The following is a 22,287-nucleotide window of genomic DNA, read 5'->3' as shown; positions in this document are numbered from 1 at the left end:
CAAGTTTTAAGCCTCCTCTAACATAAGCGCATTTTAAAGTTAAGTAAAACATAACCCACAATCTAAGAAGAAAATAGGAAAGTTATCAAGAGGCACTGCCCGGTTAAATGCCCAGTGGATAATTTTGTGTGATTATTTATTTAGAGTTGGTCTTGCCCACTGGACTGTAAGTTCCGTGAAGGCAGGACCATGTCTACTTGGTTCATCTTTGCATACTGAGCACTTGACTCATAGCAGATGCTCAGTAAATATATGTTGTGATAAAATATAATGACATGAGCAGGAAGTGCAGTGTATGAGCATAAGAAGGGTGTTTCCTGAGGGTGCTCAGGAAAGGGGAGAGGATAGGCTGAAGAGATGGAATTCAAGCATAGAAGTCAAAAGCAAAAATCATGTTCAGACCGTGGGAAGGGTGGGAGAGGGCAGACTTTTGGTTGAGTGGAAAGTATGAGTAGGGAAGGGGTAAAGGCTAAGGATAGAAATAAAGGTTGGATGAAAGATGTGGAATTCTAATTGAGCATCTTTGGGGCATGGATGTGTTGAGGCACTTTATATTTTCTTACTTAATCCTCCCAGCTCTGCAAGATGCTCATTATTCCCACATTACATGAAGAGAAATTAAGACTTGGAAAGATGAAATAACTTCTAGTATCACACAGATAGTAGAAAAAGAACCTAGGGCCATGAAATACAAGAACCTGTGCTCTGTCTGGTCCTGATCAGTGTCTCTGAACAAGATCAAGCAGAGCCTTGAATGGCAAGCTAAGGGTGTGTCATGTTCCCTGTAAGCCTCGTACTGCTTTTCCCCGAACCCCTGACCTCTTTCGCTAGTCAGACCTCCCCATTGCCCCACATGTAAGATCCAATTTTACTGAAACTGTACCAATAATATTGATGCAAAGATCTCTTTAATGTTGTTATTTCAAGAGAGTCCTATGTTTTGTAGGCTATTGGAAATGCCAAGACCACCCGCAATGACAACAGTAGTCGGTTTGGGAAATACACAGAAATCAGTTTTGATGAGAGAAATCAAATTATAGGAGCCAATATGAGAACTTATCTGCTGGAGAAATCTAGAGTTGTCTTTCAAGTAAGAATAAAAATATTATTTAAATTTTCTTTTCCCCAACTTTTTAAGTATTATTTCCATTCATATACTCTTTAGACAACCTACAGTGTTCTGTGACTTGGAAAATAGAATTTTCTTATCTTTCATTTGCAGTGGTTTTTTTTTTTCTATTTCTTAAAAAACAAAATTAAAAACATTTTTTAAATTAAAATTATTGGGGTAACGTTGGTTAATAACATTATATACATTTCAAGTGTGCACGTTTTAAATACGTCCATACACTCTGTTGTGTGCCAACACCTGAAGTCCCGTCTCCTTCTGTCGCTTTGTATTTGGCCCCCTTGACTCTCTTCACCTGCCTCCACCCCGCTTTCCCTCTGATAACCACCATTCTGTTGTCTGTATCTACCAGTCTTCTTGTTCATTTGTATGTTGGTTTTATTTGTTCCTTTGTTGCTTTTTGTTTTAAATCCCACATATGAGTGAAATCATATGGTTCTTGTCCTGTCCTATTGACTTAGTTCACATAACATAATACTCTCAAGATCCATCCATGTTTTAACAAATGGAAACATTTCATCTTTTTACGACTGAGTATTCTGTTGTATATATGTACCATATGTTTTTTATCCAGTCATCCATCGAAGGACACTTAGGTTGTTTCCATGTCTTGGCTATTTAGAGTAATGCTGTAGTGAGTGAACATACAGGTGCACATATCTTTATGAATAAATGTTTTCTGATTTTTTGGGCAGATACCCAGAAACGGGATTGCTGGGTCCTATAGTAACTATATTCTTAATTTTCTGAGGAACCTCCATCTGAAAAAGAAATTGATATATAGGTGCAATATCAGTGGAGCTGTATGACCTAGAGAAAAGATTATGACTTTTAATTCGGAGTGCTTAAGAAAATCATTCAGGTTTAAAAATCCAGTTTATAGTTCTAGAACACAAAAGCAAAGCTGTGAGACTGGCTTTCCTATCAGGAAGAGAATGAGATTAGAGTTTGAGAGAAAGGCTCCTTGTTCAGTAAAATGGAGAAAATTCTCATAGATTTGGCCCAGGAGGAGAGTAACAGTAAGCCTTGTTATTGGGAGGAGTTTCTTAAAAATTTCAATGAGTAGAAATTATATTATTCATATTTCATAGAATGTTTTCATTTAATAGCATTGTCTCTGGGGTCATTATTTAGAGGACAGGCTTGGGCCACCAGTTCTCCCTCTGTGAGAGGAAAGGCCTGCCTGTGAGCCAGAGAGTGGAACAGGTTAGATCACAGCATTATTGACAACAGCAAAAAACACGCATAGATGTCAGGGTCCCTGAGAGCAAAACCACCAATCTAGATTAGCCACCTAAGACCCTCTGGTTGAAAACTTAACGTTTTTACTTATAAAGGGCTAGTGTCACTTCAGAACTTTTCTTTCTTTTACAGTCGGAAAATGAACGAAATTACCACATTTTCTATCAACTTTGTGCATCTGCACAGCAGTCGGAATTTAAACATCTTAAATTGGGTATGTAATGGATAGTGTGTGGAAGAGTCTTTTATATAGGGATTTAAATTCTAGACTAATTTCTTCTTATAGTAATACCACTTAAAGAAATATTCTGTCCAAAGACATAAGATCCTTGGGTTTTGTGGTAGAATTGATGCCTCTAACTAAAGAGACGGAATAGGCTGATGGGTGGATGGGTCCAGGGAGGGTGGAGCCCCCCATAGGCTGATGGGTGGATGGGTCCAGGGAGGGTGGAGCCCCCCAAACTAGAGGATTCTTTTCAAAGCCTATGGGTGATTGTGCTGTAAGTCCTCAAACTTTTCTTTTTATCCAAACTCCTTAGACAGTTATTTTTCTAATATGTATGACATATTTTCCTGTGTTCTGAGGCAGAATACCTCTATCATAATTTGAACTTCCTTGATGACTCAAGGTCAGTATTATTTGTAGTAATAATGAAGTCACCTGAAGATAATATCCATGCTTTGTTTACTAAACAGAATGTGACTAGCAAATATGGAAGAGCTTTTGAAGGGTCACCTCCTATTCAAATATTAGATGTTTATGAGGTCATTATCTTGGTTGTGGTGATGGCTTTGTAAGTATATAGGTATATCAAAACTCATCAAATTGTACATCTTAAATGTGTGTTGTTTGTTGTACATTTCATAAGCAAACAACATAGACATTTGTACAGAAATTTGACACAGAAAGCTGTATAAAATTGTTAGGTGTGGGAGCAACAACTGTGAGCTTTGGAATCAGGCCCGTGTTTTAAGTTCTTGCCCCACCATCAGCTATGGGACCTTGAACAAGTCACTTCACTCTTCTGAGCCTCAACTTCTAAGGCTGTAGTATAGAATTCTAAGGAATAAATGGAATAATGTGTATAAAATGCTTAATACAGCTTATTGAGTGTGAATGTCCTTTCTTTCAGTAAACATGTACTCCAAGTTTTTGTGTTACAGACGTAAAAATCCTATTTGGTGTTTCAGGGAGTGCAGAAGAATTTAATTATACGAGAATGGGAGGCAGCACTGTCATTGAGGGCGTGAATGACAGAAACGACATGGTGGAAACTCAGAAGACCTTCACACTCCTGGGTGAGCAAAACTACCCTATCCAGGGTTTGGCCACTTTCTCTTTTAAAAAAATAAATAAATAAAAGGCACAGATGACCAGCAGGCATGTGTTCTGAAGATTTCTAATAAATCCTACTTTTAGGATGAGCCAATGACATTTTTGGAGGCCAAGTAGTCAAGACCGTGTCTATCCCTGAAAAGATCTAGAAATCAACTCCTTTGCCCTCAGGCTCACTTGCTTACCAGGAGAGTCCTGGGCTATAAGCTCCATGGGTGCTCATACGCTCTTAGAAGTCTGGTGAAAGCGAGGTCCCACTCAGGTCAGAAGTGTCAGGTGGACTCGACATGGCCTTCATGGGCATCCTGATGACAGTACAATAGCAGCTCCTTGTATGGAGCTTGCTAGGAGCCAGGCACTGTCCTAAGCACTTTATTACCCGTGTTAACCTATTTAAACCTTACAACTACCCTATGAATACACACTGGTATTTCCCACATTTTATAACAGGTAAACTGAGGCACAGGGATGGTGAGTGATTTACTCAAGGTTACATGGCTAGTACAGAAGTGAACTAGAATTTGCACTGAGGGTCTTAAAACATTTTATTTTTATATGGAAAATCAACGTTTTGATTGCTAGTAGGCTAACACAGTTGAAGCAGGTATTCTTCCCAATCTTTTTCTATCTTTTCTCACATGGAGCTCATGTTTGGGAAGACTGTCTACTAAATGGCATTTGTAAAAATAGTCACTGTCTTTCTCATTTTGTATTAGTCTAGGCATCCACATGCAACTGCCAGTCAAAACTTCTGATCAGTGTGAGACCAGAGAGCTAGGTCAGCACGTGACTGAGCATGGCTGGCAGAATGCCAGGACAGCAACGGAGTCTGCACCCGCTTACCTTCCACTAAGCCTGTTATTTAAAGGTGCTGGCCCGATGGCTTCTCTCTCCTCTGACTGCCTGAGCATTGGCCAATCGAACTCATAATTTAGTGCTTAATTATCTGTTGTCATGTACTTGCTCCAATTTTTTTCATGTGTCATAAGATTGGTCTTTCATCTCATACAGGTCAATTATTATCTCTTGGCATCAATTTTCCCATATCTACATTGGAACAATACTGAAAAAATTAGTTGTTTCACTTATCTATTGCTGTTCCCCAAATCTTAGTGGCTTAAAATGACAATTTATAATTATCTCTTGTGATTCTGGGTAGACTGAACTCAGCTGGGCACTTCTCGCTTAGAGACTTTTTTATGATGGTGATGGACTGAATCCTTTGAAGGCTTCTTCTCTCACATGGGCTGGGATGGCTAGAACTACTGGGAGCTGGGTAGGCGTTTTTCTGTCTCTCCGTGTGGACTTCCTCCTCACAGCATGCTGGCCTTAGGGTAGAGGGACCACATGTATTGCGGCTACCTTCTTCCACATTCAGTTCCAACAGGCTCAGGTGGACTCTACAGGGCTTGTCAGGAACCAGCCTCAGAAGTAATGCAGTCCCACTACTGTTATGTGCTAATAACAAAAAGCAAGTCACAGGGCCAGCTCAGACTCGTGACTTCTTTGGCGTAGCCACCACAATTGCTGTTAGGGATATTGTAAGGATTAAGAGAGAATGTCTGAAATGGTTTATGAACTGTGGCATGCTATATCAGAGATCGGTACACATTTAATGAAAGCATGACCTCACTGTGTGAATCATTACAAAATGTCCTAGACCGAAGGTCAGCAGATTGCAGCCTGTCTTTGTAAATAAAGTTTTATTGGAACATAGACACACTCATTTGTGTAAGTATGGTCTATGGCTGTTTTCACACTGTGGTAGCAGAGTTAAATAATCATGACATCAACTACACAGCCTGCAAAAACTAATAAAAAAATGTTTGCTGACCCTTGTCCTAGATGATAGAGTGAGAATAGTTGATGAGTTCCTTAGAGTCTTCTTGCAATATGTGAAAAGACCCGTGGAATTCGTGAAGCTGTCTTAGCTTCACCCCACTGTGTCTAAACATGGAAGTCTCTTGGTGACCTCGTACCAGGAAAAGGAGAAGTTTGAGGAGGATCCAAAGGTCCGTTTACTGTTGCAGAGTGGATTCTCGCATGGAACCAGATGACCTCACTGTAACTTTGAGATTGCCATCATCCTGTGACTCCTACAATCACTCATCTCATGCTGTGCATTGATTTTGTGGTCTTTAGACCCATGCCGTCCAACACAGTAGCCACCAACTAAGCACAAGTGACTGTTTACATTTCACTTTAATTAGTATGAAATAAAACTTAAAATTTAGTTCCAAAGTTGCACTGGGCACGTTTTGAGTGTTCACAACCACATGCAGTAATAGTTCCTGTATTGTACAGCACAGATGTAAAACATTTCCAACATCTCAATGTTCTCCTCAGCAGCGCGTCTCCTAACAATGTAAATACCTTGTCGATACTGCTTGTCCTCTTGTTTGTATCTTGATATTACATTTAGATGAAGACCTCCTCAAGTGCAGACTGCCTAACTTGAATCTTATATAGGCTTATAACACACTTGGGCAAATCATCCTCTTTAAAAAGGTGATTGCTAGATTAGTACTTGTTGGTTGATTTGTCCATTCCTGTGTTTTGTTATGGAAACAGAAAGGAAAAATGGGTGTGGTTAGCAGCGAGGTCATTTAGGTTAACACACACATCCAGCTCACAACATACCCAGTAAATGGGCCTCTGGAACCTGCTGAAACTTCTTCGCCTGGTATGGAGTCTTCAGGGGACCTCGACGTTAGACACACTGGACGAAGCTAAGACAGCTTCATGAATGCCACAGTCTTTTCACGTACTGCTTAGATATGGCATACCCAGTGTGACCTTGAGCCAGTTCCCTAGCCCTTCTACGCTTTGGTTTCCTCTCTGTACAATGGGGATAATACCAGTACTTACTTCATATAGTTGTTGTAAGCATTTGAGAGGTGACATGGAAAGTACTTGGGATAGTGCCTGCCACAGAATTCCAGTCCCTTCCCTTCCTGCTCCTGAGGTACATTGGCCAACCACAGAGTTAGGCCTGAAGAAGCAGAAGGTGGTGCATTTTTATCAAAAGCTCCTTCCCTTTGTTCTCCTGCTGACTCTCATTGAATTCATCCCTTGATCCTGGTCCTTTAAATCTCTACCCAAAAGAACACCCTGGAAATCAGCCTAGCTAGGACTCTGTGTGAAATCCAACTCAGGTCACTGTGCTTTTGTGTGACTTTGTCTCACTAAAGATAATTCCTTAACTGAGGTCTTAAGTTTTTTCTTTCACGTCATTGCTTTGGAGTTATCTCACTTTTGTCAATTCTGGAAGGCATGGAGTAGTTAAGTGATTTAGTTACGGATCATGCAGAGTGGAGTGGCAGAGCGAAGATCACCAAACCGCATTTTTAGCTGCTTTTATTCACCACTTACCTGTCATTTATCATGGTGGTGGCCTGGCAGTTTATTTCTGTTAGAGGCACCTGTCCTTCAAATGGAGGCGTTAACTCCAGGTGGAAAGACTGCAGATGCCTGCACCACGCTGAGCTGGAGTCATCCATATACTTTTCGTTTGATACCTTTTGCAGCTTTGATTTTGTTTAATCTTTGAAGGAGAAAAGACTCTGTGACCTAGCCGCTATTCAAATATTCCAGATGTCCTCAAGTAGAAGCAGCGAGTGGCCATGGCGGCTCTTACTCGGATTTTAGGGCCCACTGCTTTTTTGCTTGGCGAGAGTAGGGGGAGTCATGAGTCAGCATTCCAGTTTTCATCCTGGTGCAGACCAGGGAGCACAGAATGAGCCTGGCCCACCATCCTGAGTCCGTCGCCAAGCTCCTTGACTCACTGCAATGTCATTACGACCACCTGGTGCTTACCCCATCCACCTCACTCCCGCACAGGGATCCCGACCCAGCAAAGCCCTGTCACAACCAGCAGATCCTCTGCTGTGATTTACGGGAGTCAGATATGAAATCCTTCTTGGGAGCTGGTCACATTTATTTTCAGCCCCAGGAAATGTGCCGATCCCCTTGTGATGACCAAATGTGTTGTATGTTTATAGCTTATATTTCACCTATAACACTCAAGCCTGAGGGGAAACGGGGCACACTCCAGTTCGGATTAAAGGAGGGTTTGTTTATGAAGGGAGCAACTGTAGCAATGTGGATGGGGCCAGGGGAGCTGCAAGGGGCAGGAGGGACCCAGGGACAGCAGCAGAGCTGTTTGCTGCTCTTTCCCTTTCAGGCACAGGAGTGTTACTGGAGCCTGAAAGAAGGGTTGGGGAAAATCAGTGCAAGACCAGGAGCAGGGACCTCATGTTAGTCTGCAATAGAGCCAGCCTGAGGCAACTTTGCAGGAAAAGAGGATGATATACCAGCACCTCTGTCCTTCTGCTCTCTGACCTCCTGCCAGGGTCCCCACTGGTCAGACACAGCCAGAAGCCAGAGGACATGAGAGGCCATTGCCTTGGTCCAGACAGGTCAGCTCCCTAGAGCAGAGAGCGGGATGCAGAGCTGGAGGGGCAAATGGACTCCATCCAGCATCCTACCATTCAAGCAGCTCCTAAGCAAAAAAGAAAAACAAAAAAAACATTAAACATGAAGCAAGTACATCACAGAATAAATGAAAGCTGATTCTCCCAAGAACCTGACATCAAATTGTTATTTCGATGGTTTTGTGTTGAGCTTCCTAGTAGCCATGGCAAAAAGGGAAACCTAGTGGGTTGTAGAGTTCACATGGTATTTCTGTCCAAGTCAAACTGTAAAGATTAGTGAGCCAGATTCTCTCTGGGGTCCACTTCACGTTCCCTGGCCCAGCTCTTGGCACTGATTATAATAGAGCATCTTGAAAGAATTCAGGTGTTATCTTACAAGTGATTAAGAGAAGAAATGCAATATTCCTAATTTAGGAAAATTTTTATTTTTAGGTTTCAAGAAGGATTTTCAGATGGATGTTTTTAAGATCCTGGCAGCCATCCTACATCTGGGCAACGTGCAGATTACAGCAGTGGGCAATGAGAGATCCACAGTTAGTGTAAGATACTTGTTTGTTTCACCCGTCCTGTGTTTGGATGGTCATCAGTAGAACGTCTTGTGGGTCCCTTGCTTCTGCATTTTAACACCATGTGCAGTGAGGAAACCAGTTTAATGAGAACAAGGAGGCAAGGGTTTCCATGAGTTGCCTTCAAAGAGTAAAGGTTGTTCCCCTTACAAAAGTAGAAGAGAAGGAAAATACATTATCTATGTGTTGTTCTTTTAGTCAACAAATTTTTACTGAGTGCCTTACTGTGTGCCAGGCACTATTGTAGGCTCTGGAGAAACAGCAGTGAACAAAACAAACCAAGAAGGCCCTCATAGAGCTTTTGGTCTAGAGGAAGGAAGCAGAGGGGAAGAGACACAATAATTAGTTATAGGCTCTGGCAGCTGACGATGGCCATTAAAAAGGAAAGTAAAGCAAAGTAGAAGATGGAGAGGAGCTGTGCCTTTTGTGTAGGGCATTCGGAGAAAGCCTTTCTGAGGCAGTGGCCGTGGGCAGAGGCCTGAAGACAAGGAAGTGAACCGTATCTGAGGAAGAACAAATTAAGCAGAGGGAACAGCAAGTATAAGGGCTCTGGGCAGAAGTTGTAATTTGAGAACGAGTAGAAACTTGTTCTATCCAGAGGAGTGAGTGAAAGGAGGGGTGGTAGATGAGGCCAGAAAATAGGGGAAAAGAGAGGATAAGTCATGTAGGCCAGGAGTCCCCAACCCCCAGGCATGGATCAGTACTGGTCAGTGGCCTTTATAGGAACCAGGCCACACAGCAGGAGGTGAGCAGCAGGTGAGCTTCACCTGTATTTGCAGCCACTCCCCAGCACTAGCATGGCCGCCTCAGCTCCCCCTCAGTCATCAGGAATTAGATTCTCATAGGAGCTCCAGTCCCTAGTGCCAAAAAGGTTGCGGACCACTAAGTAGGGCCTTAGGGGCACTGGACAGTTGTAAACAGAAAGGACGCCTCCTACTTCCCAACACTCGCCTGAATCTAACACCAGTGGTGCCGATTCTCTCTGTGGAAATATACTCCCGTGTAAGTTTTGTGGCACATTTATTTAATGGACACGAGGTAAGTTTATATGTGTGACTCTTCTGTGACAAATGTTATGAGCAGTGATTCCTGGTAGGGGGTATGTGTTTGGTTATTTTCATCAATATCCACATAAAGAAGAAAACACGTAGTAAAAACTGTTTCTATGAAATGCAATGGCAGCGGTGTCCTGCCAAGGGCCAGGTGCAGGCTCCATGCCACTGTGGCCCCAGGCCTGACTCTGTCTCAGGCGGCCTGGTCATTCTCATGCCAGCTCATTCTCATCTCACACAGGCCTGAGCGGAAGCCAAGGGCCCTGGGTGGGTGGGCTTGTGCTAGTTTAGGTGGCTAGACAGCCCTGACAAGGTCTGTATTTATTTTTGAAGGAGGGTGACAGTCACCTGAAGGTGTTCTGTGAGCTCCTGGGCCTGGAGAGTGGCAAAGTTGCCCAGTGGCTGTGCAATCGCAAAATCATCACGACCTCTGAGACTGTGGTGAAACCCATGACCAGGCCCCAGGCTGTCAACGCCAGGGATGCGCTGGCCAAAAAGATCTATGCTCACCTGTTCGACTTCATCGTGGAGAGCATTAACTTAGCATTGCAGTTTTCAGGCAAGCAGCACACTTTTATTGGTGTTTTGGACATTTATGGGTAAGATTCTTTTCAGTGAGCCTGTCTTTCCTCATTCAAATTCAAATGCCTGTTATTTTTACATCAGTTTGTTCAGGTTTCTCCTTTGTGTTTCACATGATCAGACAGCTGGTGTTCTCTGTTTTCTCATGTATGGATGTTAAGTACCATCTCCTGGGCTACAGTGTCTTTTATTTAGTGTATTAAATAAATGCTGAATTACCGATTGCCAACATCAAGAGTTCACCATATGCCAGCTACAGTGCTAGATAGTTTCCATGCACTTTCTCACTTGCTCCTCAGACAACCTTATAATTATCCCCATTTTAGAGATGATGTAGCCAAGGCTTAGAAAGGCTCAGGAACTTGTTTGCAGCTGCCCCGCTGGTGGGATTTCCCAGTGCTGCCTGAGGCTCTCACCCACTTCTGTCTCCTGACAGAGGGTCCCTGAGGTGTGGACCCTGACATTTCTTTCCGGTTTCATGGGGAATGGCAGTCCCAGAGGTCCTGTACCTCTCTCAGGCTCACAGGCCAGAGGAGGACTCAGAATCAGGCCTTTTACCAACCAGTGTCACACCTAAATCCTCATCCTTTCTTGCATAATGAGGGTCCTCCATTTGCCTCAGCCCCTGCCCAGGAACTCTAATACTTTAGGAGGATAGAGATCCCACGTTGGAGTGTTGTTCTTCCTCCTTTTTGCTGTGACCTGCTTTTCTAAATCCCCGGCAGGCTCATGCTAAAGATGCTCATGAAATAGCAGAGAGAGTGCAAGAGGCCCCAGCCAGGTGAGGCGGGCTGAGGGGGCTGTTAGCACTCAGACTTTTGTTAGTTAGCACCTGGCCTCCACGCCCAACTCTCCCCACTCCCAGGATCAACCCGGGTTTCCCCATTGGAGAAGGGGCAGATTGTCCCATGAAAGATATCACAGAGTATTCTGTCCAGATTGGGGAGTAGCCCCCCCACACTCTGTGAAAAGCAGTTCAAGTCCCCTCCTCATGCAGAGGGGAGAGCCTGGGCTCTGGGCCTCTGTGACCTGCTGTTCCCTGATGGGGAAAGATAGGCAGGAGGGCAGAAAGGCAAAGCGAGTCCAGGTAAAGAGCTTAATGAGATAGTGCCTCAAGGGAGGGGCTTTGTTTAGTTTAGATTTTAAGTTAATACATGTGATATCCAATTAATATGTCAACAGTTGTAAAATACCAGTACATTGCTGGGATCCCCTAGTAGATTAGTTCCTGTTTCTTGTTTTTAAAAAAGCATGCAAACAGCCAGTGGTAATTTGAGTAGACTTGTGGGAAGGCAAAGTCCTGCTTAAAACAATCTCTTTGTAGTAGAATAGGTAACTTTCAAATGTCTTAAAAATAAATAGACCTTTATTTTAAGAATATATTATTTCATTCATCCAACAAATATCCATGTGCCAGGCACTGCGATGTGATCGGTGAACAGCACAGAAGCATGGCTCTGCTTTTTGGGGACTTAAATTTTAAGAGGCAGGTGGACAATTAAATGGGGATCATTTTCATGAAGGGAATAAGGGAATGTGCTAGGGGTTTACTGGGGGTAGGGGAGGGGGGAAGTTGAGCACAAGGACCAGGGAGTGAGGAGGATGGCAGGCAGGAAGGTGTCAGATCCTTGGGGCCTATTGAGCACCGTAATGAAGAATTTGAATTTTTTGGCTAAGGTTGCAAACCTGAGAAAGGAGTTATTATAAACTCACAAGAACTTGTTACTGTACATGTTAAATTTTAAATTTAAAAATAAATTCCTTTTCAAAAATTATAAAAGTAACATGCTTGCTGCCACCAGTGAATTAATGGTATACCCTCCAAAAAAAATAAGTGCCCCTCTTTAAGTAAGAGTGCTGCTGCCCGGCAGATCCTTTCGTGCCTTCTCCAGCATGCTCAAGTCTAAATTAGACCTGGCTCATGTGCACCCTGCAACTTTTGAGAGAAGTGAGTTCAGTTTAGCCTGGAAATAAAGCAGCCTCCAAGGAAGAGTTACCCTCACTGAAAGCGTTTAAAGCTGAAGCCATGGACTTTGAGGTTTCAGCTGGGAATAGTATGAGGGCTTGTGACTTCCTAACCAGTTCGGTGTTTATGGTCTCTAGACCCAGAGTTGGAAAGGCCTGGGCCTGGGACTCAGATCGCTGGGCGTGAGCACTGTGGTGTGCCGGTCATGTAGCTCTGAGAAAGTTGCAGAAACTCTCCTAACCTCAGTTTCTGTATCTGTAAGATGGGGCCTGTCTTGCAGGGTTATTATGAAGATCAAATGGAAGAAATTGTAAAGATGTCTTAAGAACCATAAGCATCATTCAAATGTGAAGTGTTGTCATAGTTAACGTGCTTCTGGCGTTTTAAGTGATAGATTTAGGTCTTTCCTTGGGTTTTGAACTTTAACTCCAAGTGCTCGTTCTTTGAGAGAAGGGGAACGCAAGGGTAGGAAAACAATCACTGACACTTGATATTCCGCCCCTGCTCTAGAAAGTCCTGTCTTTGGCCTGGGCTATGGAGCACAACGAGGCCCTTTTAACTCTTCCCCAAACCCAGCCCAAGCCCAGTCTCTGGACTCCAGAGTGTGTGTGGAGAGGAGCTGTCGGAGCTGTGTGGGTTCAGCTCCTGCCCCAAGTCACTGCGGAACTGTGTAGAACAAAGTTCAGGCCCATAACCTACTCAGAAGTCTACACTGAGCCAAACTGGCTCGGTCAAGTGAGACTCCCAAGGGACCCATGGTTGGCACTGGCAGGAACCCCTTAGGATTAGAGCAATTAAGAACCAAAGCTTTGGAGGCACCAAGCGCTGGAGTCAAATTGCATGTCTGGCATTTGCGGGCTGCTGGTCTCTGCCATGGTCTCTGTCACCTCTAACCACCACGTGTAACAATGGGGTCACTATAGCCCCCCACCTAGGGCGGTATTAGGGTTAAGTGAGGCGATGTGCAGCAATGCTAGCACCCAAAGCCCTGGGGGAGCTTCCTCCTGGCAGGAGTGCTTACCTGGCCAGGTGGTGAATTTAGTGCCTGAGTTTTATTCAGCCCACAACAGAAGTTTTACAGAGTGGTATTATTCACGTAAAAGTCCAGAATTCTGGCTTCTCTTGAGATTCAGGCGGTCTGACTTCCCAACTTGCATTAATCCATGGCCACAGCTGGCCAGAGCAAAGTAGCAGCTGCCCCATTGGACAGTCCTGTTTGCAAGAGCCCCGCACAGCTCACTGCGTTCTCTCTCCAGCCTGCTTTCCGTTTCTGTCACCTGCCTCCTCTCAGCTCTGCGTTTGCAACCCCAGGGCATCTCCAGAGACAGACACCGAATGTCTGAAAATGGAGGTGGGGCCATGTCTGCCTTGGACCTGCTAGGCTTAAACAACCTTGCCCTTGTCCTCCTCAAACTATGAAAGCACTCCTGGGAGAGGCAAATCTGTGCTCCCTCTCCTTTCAACAGGTAAAGAGTGGGAGAATAGGGAAGAACACTGCTTTTCAGCCAGGCTCACACTTGAGTCGGACACTAGCTGCATAACCATAACCTTAGGCAAGATTCTAACCTCTCAGAGTCTTATTTCTTCATCTATAAAATGAGGATGATAATGCTGCTGTCAGTGTTGTGTGGATGAAATGATACATGCTATTCTGACGGGCCTGTTTTAATGCCTGCCTCAAGGTAGCTGTTTTGTACATGCCGGATTCCTTCCGAGACAGCCTGGGAAAAGCTGACTTATAAACTGACTGCCGGGATGTTAAAACATAACAAATCGTTTAGCTATGAAGTTTGTCAAAAAATACTGACCTGTAAAATGAATGTATGTGTCCCCCAAGTTATATTTTAACTTGTTTAAACTGCATTTCAGTTTTGAAACCTTCGATGTGAACAGCTTTGAACAGTTTTGTATCAATTATGCTAATGAGAAACTACAACAGCAGTTTAACCTGGTAGGTGACTTTTCTGCTTTCTTGAGACTAGTTCTCAGCTCTGTGTGCCTGCCCGCAGACACAGGAAGAGGCACAGTTAGGCCTCTCCAAATCCTGACCAGTAAGAGTTGTTCGCTGGGCCACTGCACCACCTTGTGGCCGTATGTTGAGATTGCATCTTCCCGTCCTGTTTCATCTCCTTAGAGCGACCCGGCCAACTTTTAGTTTCAATTCCTCATCTGCCAGTCTTGGATACAGATCCCCTATGCACCCAGACCAAATGATTTAGTGAGTTTCCTGAAGGCTCCACCTCCTTGCGAACCTCTCTCTTTGCACCCTCTGTGCTCTCTGCTGTAACCCACCTTGTTCCTGTCCTTTTCCCATCCCGTCATCTTCCATCTGGCAACCTCCTGCTTATCTTTTGAAATTCAGCGTCTCCCACACAGCCCCTGGGGAAAAGGTGGTATGACAGTGCAGAGAGCTCGTGCTTTTGCTTAAACTGAGCTGGGTTTGAATCTCAGCTCTTCCACCTCCTTCCTCTGGGACCTTGGGCTCTCTGAGCCTCAGTTTTCCTCCCTTTAACAATGGGCCAATAGACTCTGCCTAATATTGTTGTGAGGAGAGGACCAGTCATACTCAGTATGTGTTTCTTTTTTCTTGCCCCAGGATTAATCCATGTATAAGCATTAAATGTCATCTTATTGCAAATTTCTATTTTGTTAGCATTCTCAAGGATTCCTTGGCAGTTGAACATTTCGTAACCCCAATGAAGGGTTTTTCCAAGTAGATATGCATCATAACTGAACCATATCTGCAGATTCTGCCATCTCCTAGGACTCTAGTGCCATATTGTTCCCAACACACACATTCACCTCAACCTCAAAATAATGCACATGCAAGACACCCCCTGAAAATAGCATATCAAGGCTGCGATTTCATTTTCCTCCTGCTCACCTTCCTCTTCGTCTTCCTCCATTTTTCTCCTTTTCTTCTTCTTCTTTTTTTTTTTTTTTTTTTTTTTTTGAGTCATCTGGTACTGTGCAGATCCTTCTGGGAGGGGTAATACCTTGAAATGTCAGCACAAAAGCCCTAGTGAAGACTGCCTTCCATCTCTTGTTCCATAAGCCTGGCCACTGCTGGATCCCTGCCCTGGTGGCCTCCAGGAGCTCAACAGTGACAAAGCGAACCTACCACCTTCCCCTCTCGGAGTCCTGACTCTCCATGCTCCTTTTTGTAGTTAAACCACCAGCAACGACCTGGTGTCCTGGCCTAACTCTCATCCTAACCCATCACTCTTGCTCATCCTCCTCCCCCAGAGTCCTCTGCGTCACCTCCCACAGTGTCCCGCCACCACGGAATGCTTGGCCGAGTCCCGACTGGCCTCTCTGCCTCCACACCTGCTCTCTCCAAAGCCATCCCCCACCTAAGTCGAGCCATCTTCCCAGATCTCATCATGATCCTCCCTCCCTCGCGCCTTCCGTGGGTCCTCACTGCACCTAGGAAAAAGCCACAGGACCAGAATTCTCTAGGGAAAGTGAGGGCCTTGCATGATCCCCTCTCTGCCATCTGGCTGTGCTTCCCTGTTACCCCACGTCACTGCTGTGCTCTCTGTCTGGTCTGCACAAGCCCCGTTTGTTTCTCAATCACCTATTGTGCTTTTGTGCCACTCCCAAAGGATTCCTCCTCCATGGCAGGCTTTCTCCTTGCTGCCCTTCCCCCTCCTGCCACCTGCAGCCAGGATTAGCCTGAGCCAGCCCTCTGGGAAGCCTCCCCGATACCCTTATGGCTCGAACAAGTAGTGAACAAAGTTCTCTAAGTTGTTGGCTTCTCACACTGGCTCCACAGCCAGCATTCTTGGGCAGGCTGCCTTCCACCTGGCCAAAGAGGCTGGCTCTGTACTGGATGGCAGCAGTGCCGTGAGCAGGGAGGGGCTCCAGGACCACTCTGAGATCCTGCAGTACTGGAGGTGACAGGGTGTAGGCACCCACTCAGGCTGGGCGGGAGGATGAGGTCTAAACCCACATTAGGAACTCAACTGCATTGATCATGGGTAAGGGGGGTTGCCTGTACCTCAGGGTCTTCCATAAACATTGCAAACCAGTCATGTATCTGTATTTTCCAAATGCTTACATTTTGCTTTTCGGAAGCACGTATTAATATTCTGTTGTACTTTCTGTGTTAACTTCTGGATTCCCAGCATGTCTTTAAACTCGAACAAGAAGAATATATGAAGGAAGATATCCCTTGGACTCTGATAGATTTTTATGACAACCAACCAGTTATTGACCTGATTGAAGCAAAAATGGGAATTTTGGAGTTACTGGATGAAGAGTGCTTGGTAACGTTTTAAAATAATTGGTTTTATGCCTTTATAGGATGAATGCAGCTGCATAGTGTTAACTTAAAATTTCAGCATAAATCATTCATAATGCTTATTTTGGAATCTATAATAAAGTAAATTAGTTTTTAGGTATAATTTTTAAATGATATATGCTTGTTTATAAACTTTTTATTTGAGCACCTACTGTGTTAGATACCGCGTTGTTTACCGAAAAGGCCTCCACGTGTTGTCTCATAGACCTGGAGATGAGTAGGATTCAGCCCTTTGCTCAAGTGGCTCCTGGTGTGAATTCATCTTTAAACTATTGAGATTTTTTTTCAACTTCTAAGTAGTAACAGATGAGTTACTGCATGTGTCACCCACCCTCGGGTAACGTGCATGACCTCTTGGGCGTGTCCGGCAGCTGGGAGCCCTCCGAGGCTGTCCGTAGGTATACGAAGAGTGGACATGGAAACAGCAAGTGTCCCCATGCCAGTCGTTGATGACTAGCAAGACTGGGGTTTTCTTCCTGAGTCTATGAGTCATCCACCGGGAGGGGTAGCAGAGAAATCAACACCATACGATTTGAGAGATGAGCTCTCTGAGAGGTTTTCTGTCATTGCCCTCTGGGGGAGCAACTTTATAGTGAGTCGGTCTAGCAGTGTTCTTCATGGGGCCATCAGAACAAAGAATCCCCAGGACAATATTCATTTTTTGGTTTAAAGTTTGCATTTGATGTTTAAACATAGGTTCTATTTTTTTTACAGAGATTTATTTATACTCCACCCACTTCTTCCCCCCTTCCCCCCCGCCAAAAAAATGATAATGTTGGAGACTTAATGGCATTTTCTCCCTGGAGTTCTCAGTTCCATAATTCTTCTCACAGATTATCCTTTCTGGTGCCACATGTACTTGCCAGCCCCTGCAGTGATTAAGATTAAAGGACTGGCTGGCATCAGGGCTAACATTCCGGAACAGAGGCCAAGGTCGCCTCTTCTAGCTAAATACTTGTACCCACCCCACAGAGACATTTGCTAGGTGGCCAGTGTCAGTACCCACCCCACAGAGACATTTGCTAGGTGACCAGTGTCACAAGAAATATGCAGGAGTCATTTGAACCCAATGGTGTATTAGATTCACAGCATTCAGGCTTAATATACTTGATAAATGTGAAATCACCAGCTATCAAGAAGGAATTTAGCAGCTCACTTAGTCTGAGGAGATAAGATCTTAATAAAAGGATGTCGTTATTCATGAGGCAGTAAAACAAAGGAAAAACTCTTTTCTGGGGACGGAGTGAGGAGAACAACATTCAGGTGGCAGTCTTTCCGCATTCAACTGGGAACGAAAGGCTGTTCACACAATGGAATTCATACTATTTTTTCCTGAGCCTTTGAGTTTCTTTGGGAGAAAAAACGAAAATACTGCCAGTTTTGCAGAAATAAAATTCATCATTCTTAAGTCATCGTGTGACCATTTCCTTTTAGCTCATAACATTTTGTTCTTCTAAAATGGCATTGATATGTCCATTTAAATATCGCTCCGAAGATTATCAAGATCAAGGGTAGATTTATGCCTAGAGTCGCTTTTAAACGAGGAGCCGTGGACCTAGAGCAGCTTGCTCGAAGTGACGGATCATCTTCATCTCTCAGAAGTAGAGCTTTTGCTCACCCCTTCTCATCTTTCATCTCTAGTCTTCTTACTTGCTATTCGGTTTGCTTTTCTCTTCCAGTTACCACATGGAACTGATGAAAACTGGCTTCAAAAGCTGTATAATAATTTCATCAACAAGAACCCTTCATTTGAAAAACCCAGAATGTCAAACACATCCTTTATCATCCAGCACTTTGCTGATAAGGTACAGTGAGAGTCTGGAAGGATGCTGTCTGTCCTGGAGCCAGAGCTGCCTGCCACACTGGCCAGGGACTTTTTGGGTCAGATTGAAGTCACGCTTAGCATGTAGGATACATGCGAGAGAGTGTGTGTATGTATTTAACAATCCTTAATTTATTTTTATCACAAAATACTCGAGTTTGGATTGTATTGCTTTAAAGAGCAATGTGTTGCTAGTAGACCTCATTTTTTATTTTGGATTTATTATGAACTCGTTAACTTTTTATCAGTTTATTTTTGCTATGAAATTGTTATAATCAAGACAGTGTAGTTGTTTCTTATAACAAAAGCTATTATTTTTATGAGGTTTTTCTTTTTCAGGTTCTAATATATTTACTATGTTGGTGACATAGGTTGACTCAAAATGATGGGTTTTCTAGGTGATCTTTATTTTCTTCTTTATATTATCTCCTATTTTAAATGAAACAAATGTTAGTCTAATGAAAAATATGTTTTAAAAATCACACTACAGAAAGCTTAGAAAACAGAAGGGAAAAAAAGAAAAATCACCATAACCACTTGCCCTAAACATGCATTTTTATCTTGTTTTCCTTTCCCAAGGAAACTCCTGGCCTTAGTCGGGCTTTACTCTAGTGGCCTGGCCAGTGCCCGAGGATCATGGGGATCACTTGTGCTTGTCTCTCTTGTCTGTCCCAGAGGCTGGTGCTGTGGGTCAGAGTCTGCTAGTCATGTCTCAGTAGCTGAGGGGACAATAAGCTGGAAAGCCGTAATGACCTTTGTGGGCTAGGGGAGTACGGGTAAATATGATAGCCTTGTAGTGCTTAGAGGGTTTCAGATTGATTCCCAAAAAGACGCCTATGAAATGAATGATGATACATCAACTTACATTTCTGAGTCGTTGTCCTTTATAACTTCACATCTGAGGTCCCCTGGGGAAAAGAAAAAAAAAAAAAGAATCACACAAAGCATGTATGGCATTTACTTTAGGAGGCGCTCTTTATAGTGCATAGTGTCTGTACATTTAATTCTCTCCCCTGGCACTTCCAAGAAGTCCCTCTTAAAAGAACTAATGGTACAGCACTTTTGGGTGGGCTGCAGATTGGTGGGAATACCCACACACACTGTAAGGTGAGCTGAGGTTCTCAATTCAATTAGCCAAGGAAATAAAATCATTTTGAAAGTGAGGCAGCTGCGTTTAGATCCGATAAGTCAGCACGTCTTCCGTTGGTCCCCAGAGTTCCCCAGCAGAGGCACTCAGCAGCCTGTAACATTGTCCCCACAGATGGTCTCCTTGGATCAGGAAAGCTCTACATTTGTTATACCTTTGTCTGCTTAGACTAGTAGCTCATGCCATCAGCCTGGAAAAATTTATACAAGAATCTAAGTACTTCAATCACAAGAGAGTATGTGATTACAGACAGCCAGTGTTCCTGGTTCTTAACCTAAACTCTGTACTAGTAAGGACACTTCCTCACCCAGAGGGACAACACAGTCCTCACCCAGGGCTCACTGAACACCCTCTAGATTCCAGCACTCCCAAAAGCCTGTTTCCTCACTATTAATTTTTTAATATTTTATTTGTTAACATATGTTTTTAATTTATGAAGAATATAATCACATATTAAAATACATAACCCAGAGGCATAAACTACATTGGGGTTTGAACGTTTAAGCAGCCCCCCCCCCCCCCCCCACGTTTTGTTCAAGGGACTTGAGAAGCCTTAGGAATCAGAAATGGCTGTATGGAGAGCCTTTCAGAACCAAAGGCAAGCACTGCAAACAGTGACCCCCTCGAAACCTGACTTTGGAGGCTTTGGTGGCCCCGAAGCTTTGTGGTCAGCTCTCAGTTTTTTCCCCCTTCTACCGCATTAGTCCTGGATTAGAAAACATTTCTGTTTGAACCCAGAGGATACCACTGAGCTTTTTTCTCCTCCTGGTGGCTTCTAAGGTGAAGTGAGCCTCGACCAGGTCTTCAGAGACCTGTGTGTGTATTAACTGCACACATCGCAGAGAACTGTCACGTGTAGCCAGAGGGAACTCACAGGTGAGTGCAGGGTGACCAGCAGCCAGTGAGAAATCCAGGCAGTGGCAGGCCTGGCTCTTTCCATCAAGTGACATAGTCCCAGCTTTCTAAGTTTTATATAATAGAGTAACTGTGACAGACAGAAACTGAATTTTTTTTTAGAAGATTGCTTTACAGCACCTTCATTAATCTTTCTTTAAAAAGGAAAAAAAAAGAAGTTATGATACTCAGATGCTATCTGCTTATGTCTCTTTGGAAATAATTAATTCCTTTCTCTGCATAGGTTGAGTATAAATGTGAAGGTTTCCTTGAAAAGAACAGAGACACTGTCTATGACACATTGGTTGAAATCCTGAAAGCAAGCAAGGTTTGTCAGGTCCTTGGGGGTAATTAATGTTATGCCTTACACATTTGACGTGGATCTAGATATTGGGAAAAGTAAGAGGGAGGGAGAAAGTGTGTGTGTGTGTGTGTGTGTATGCGCGCGCGCGTGCGAACTGTCTTGTGGCAAATTGTAGCTCAAACAGAAAATAACTATTTTAGAATTGGGACTAAAATACGTTTCCATCTCCTGAAAGCATGCAAATCTCCACCGTAAGCAAAATCCAAACCCAAACAGACAGACAACACAGGAAGGACAGCTGACGGGACCTCTTAGAGAGCCACAGCTCGCATTTTATTCAGTCACACGTATTTATACAGCACCTGCCAGGTGCCAAGCACTGTCCCCGATTTGGGGGACATAGCAGCAAACAAGGCAGAGTAGAGCTCATATCCCAGAGGGAGGACCTACCTGAAACCCATGACCGGGCAGCGGCAGGCAGCGCTCAGTGCGTGTAGAACGTCAAAGCGAGACAGAGACAGAGCAAAGAGGGGAGCTGCTTTGCACGTATCGGCTCCTCGAATCCACGGTTCTGTGCGGTGAACAGTGTCACCAAGAGAAAAATTCTGGCTCTTCGAACACTTTTAAATTAAAATTTGAGAGTCAGGCTATTTTATACATAAGCCTCCATTTTTGTGAGGCTTTGGTTATCATATTTATTTCCCTTCTTTTAAAAGATCCTAGTCATCCATCAACATTCAAATATTTTGACCATTTCCCAAATGAGCATGAGCACTTCCACCAATGATCATAAATCAATCATAGGCTATGACCCCTTCAGCTATTAAAACTGATTTATGAGGTCTACAGCCATGCTACCCAGAACAAACCAGATCCCGTCTGATCTCGGAAGCTAAGCAGGGTCGGGCCTTGTTAGTACTTGGATGGGAGACCACCTAGGAAGACCAGGTGCTGTAGGCGCAAAAAATAAGGGATTGTAAACTGACAAAGTCCTTAAAATCTGTGAGGTCAACCAAGGGTTGCCTCGCCAAATAATTAATTATTAGTTAATTAATAACTGATTTATGATAGAGAATTCAACGTGGAAGTGGCCTGCATCTTATACACAAAATTACTAACCCCCACATTTACCCCGGGTTCCAGTTTGGACGATGAGCACAAATCTTGTGGGTCTCCATGTGGAGCGCACAGGCTTTCAGAGGTGTGGCAGTTTCAGACTCACTCCTCCTCAGGAGCACACAAGGATGCATATGACAGGAATTCTGCCCTGAAGGAGATTCTCAGTCTCAGTGTCTGATTTAAAAGAAAAAAATATGAGGTTCACTCCCAGAGAGAAGACATGACAAAGAAATAACTGATGCAAGGTAAAAAGTAAGGAGTGTCCTAAAAGAGGTACAAATAAGATTAGGATAGTTTAGAGGAAGTTGGAATTTCTCCTGCTGGGGCATCAGGAAAGGGGGTGGGACTGGAAAATATTTTAACAGAACCTTGAATAATGGGTTTGGATCTGT

The 22,287-nt window shown here is 43.8% G+C and overlaps 1 protein-coding gene and 1 pseudogene across 3 annotated transcripts in view; both read left to right on the top strand.

Moving 5' to 3' along the window:
* MYO5C (myosin VC) overlaps nucleotides 1-22,287 on the top strand; it is an 85,085-nt gene that overhangs the window by 18,829 nt on the left and 43,969 nt on the right. For all 3 annotated transcript variants that reach the window (XR_001599155.2, XM_016162688.2, XM_016162689.2), the window contains exons 6-14: nucleotides 947-1,090; nucleotides 2,504-2,585; nucleotides 3,563-3,670; nucleotides 8,573-8,679; nucleotides 10,092-10,357; nucleotides 14,176-14,257; nucleotides 16,434-16,574; nucleotides 18,289-18,414; nucleotides 20,717-20,800. Coding sequence is in view for 2 of the 3 variants with exons in the window: in XM_016162688.2 (XP_016018174.2) it covers nucleotides 947-1,090; nucleotides 2,504-2,585; nucleotides 3,563-3,670; nucleotides 8,573-8,679; nucleotides 10,092-10,357; nucleotides 14,176-14,257; nucleotides 16,434-16,574; nucleotides 18,289-18,414; nucleotides 20,717-20,800 (1,140 nt within the window). In the remaining variant the exon portion in view is untranslated. The remainder of the gene's footprint in view (nucleotides 1-946; nucleotides 1,091-2,503; nucleotides 2,586-3,562; nucleotides 3,671-8,572; nucleotides 8,680-10,091; nucleotides 10,358-14,175; nucleotides 14,258-16,433; nucleotides 16,575-18,288; nucleotides 18,415-20,716; nucleotides 20,801-22,287) is intronic.
* Nucleotides 21,618-21,736, top strand: LOC118600970 (annotated as a pseudogene).

This window comes from Rousettus aegyptiacus, unplaced genomic scaffold (genome assembly GCF_014176215.1).
Source record: "Rousettus aegyptiacus isolate mRouAeg1 unplaced genomic scaffold, mRouAeg1.p scaffold_m13_p_3, whole genome shotgun sequence".
NCBI classification, from domain to species: Eukaryota; Metazoa; Chordata; class Mammalia; order Chiroptera; family Pteropodidae; genus Rousettus; species Rousettus aegyptiacus.
The sequence above is the reverse complement of the archived record's forward strand: the minus strand, read 5'-3'. Positions and strand labels throughout refer to the sequence as shown.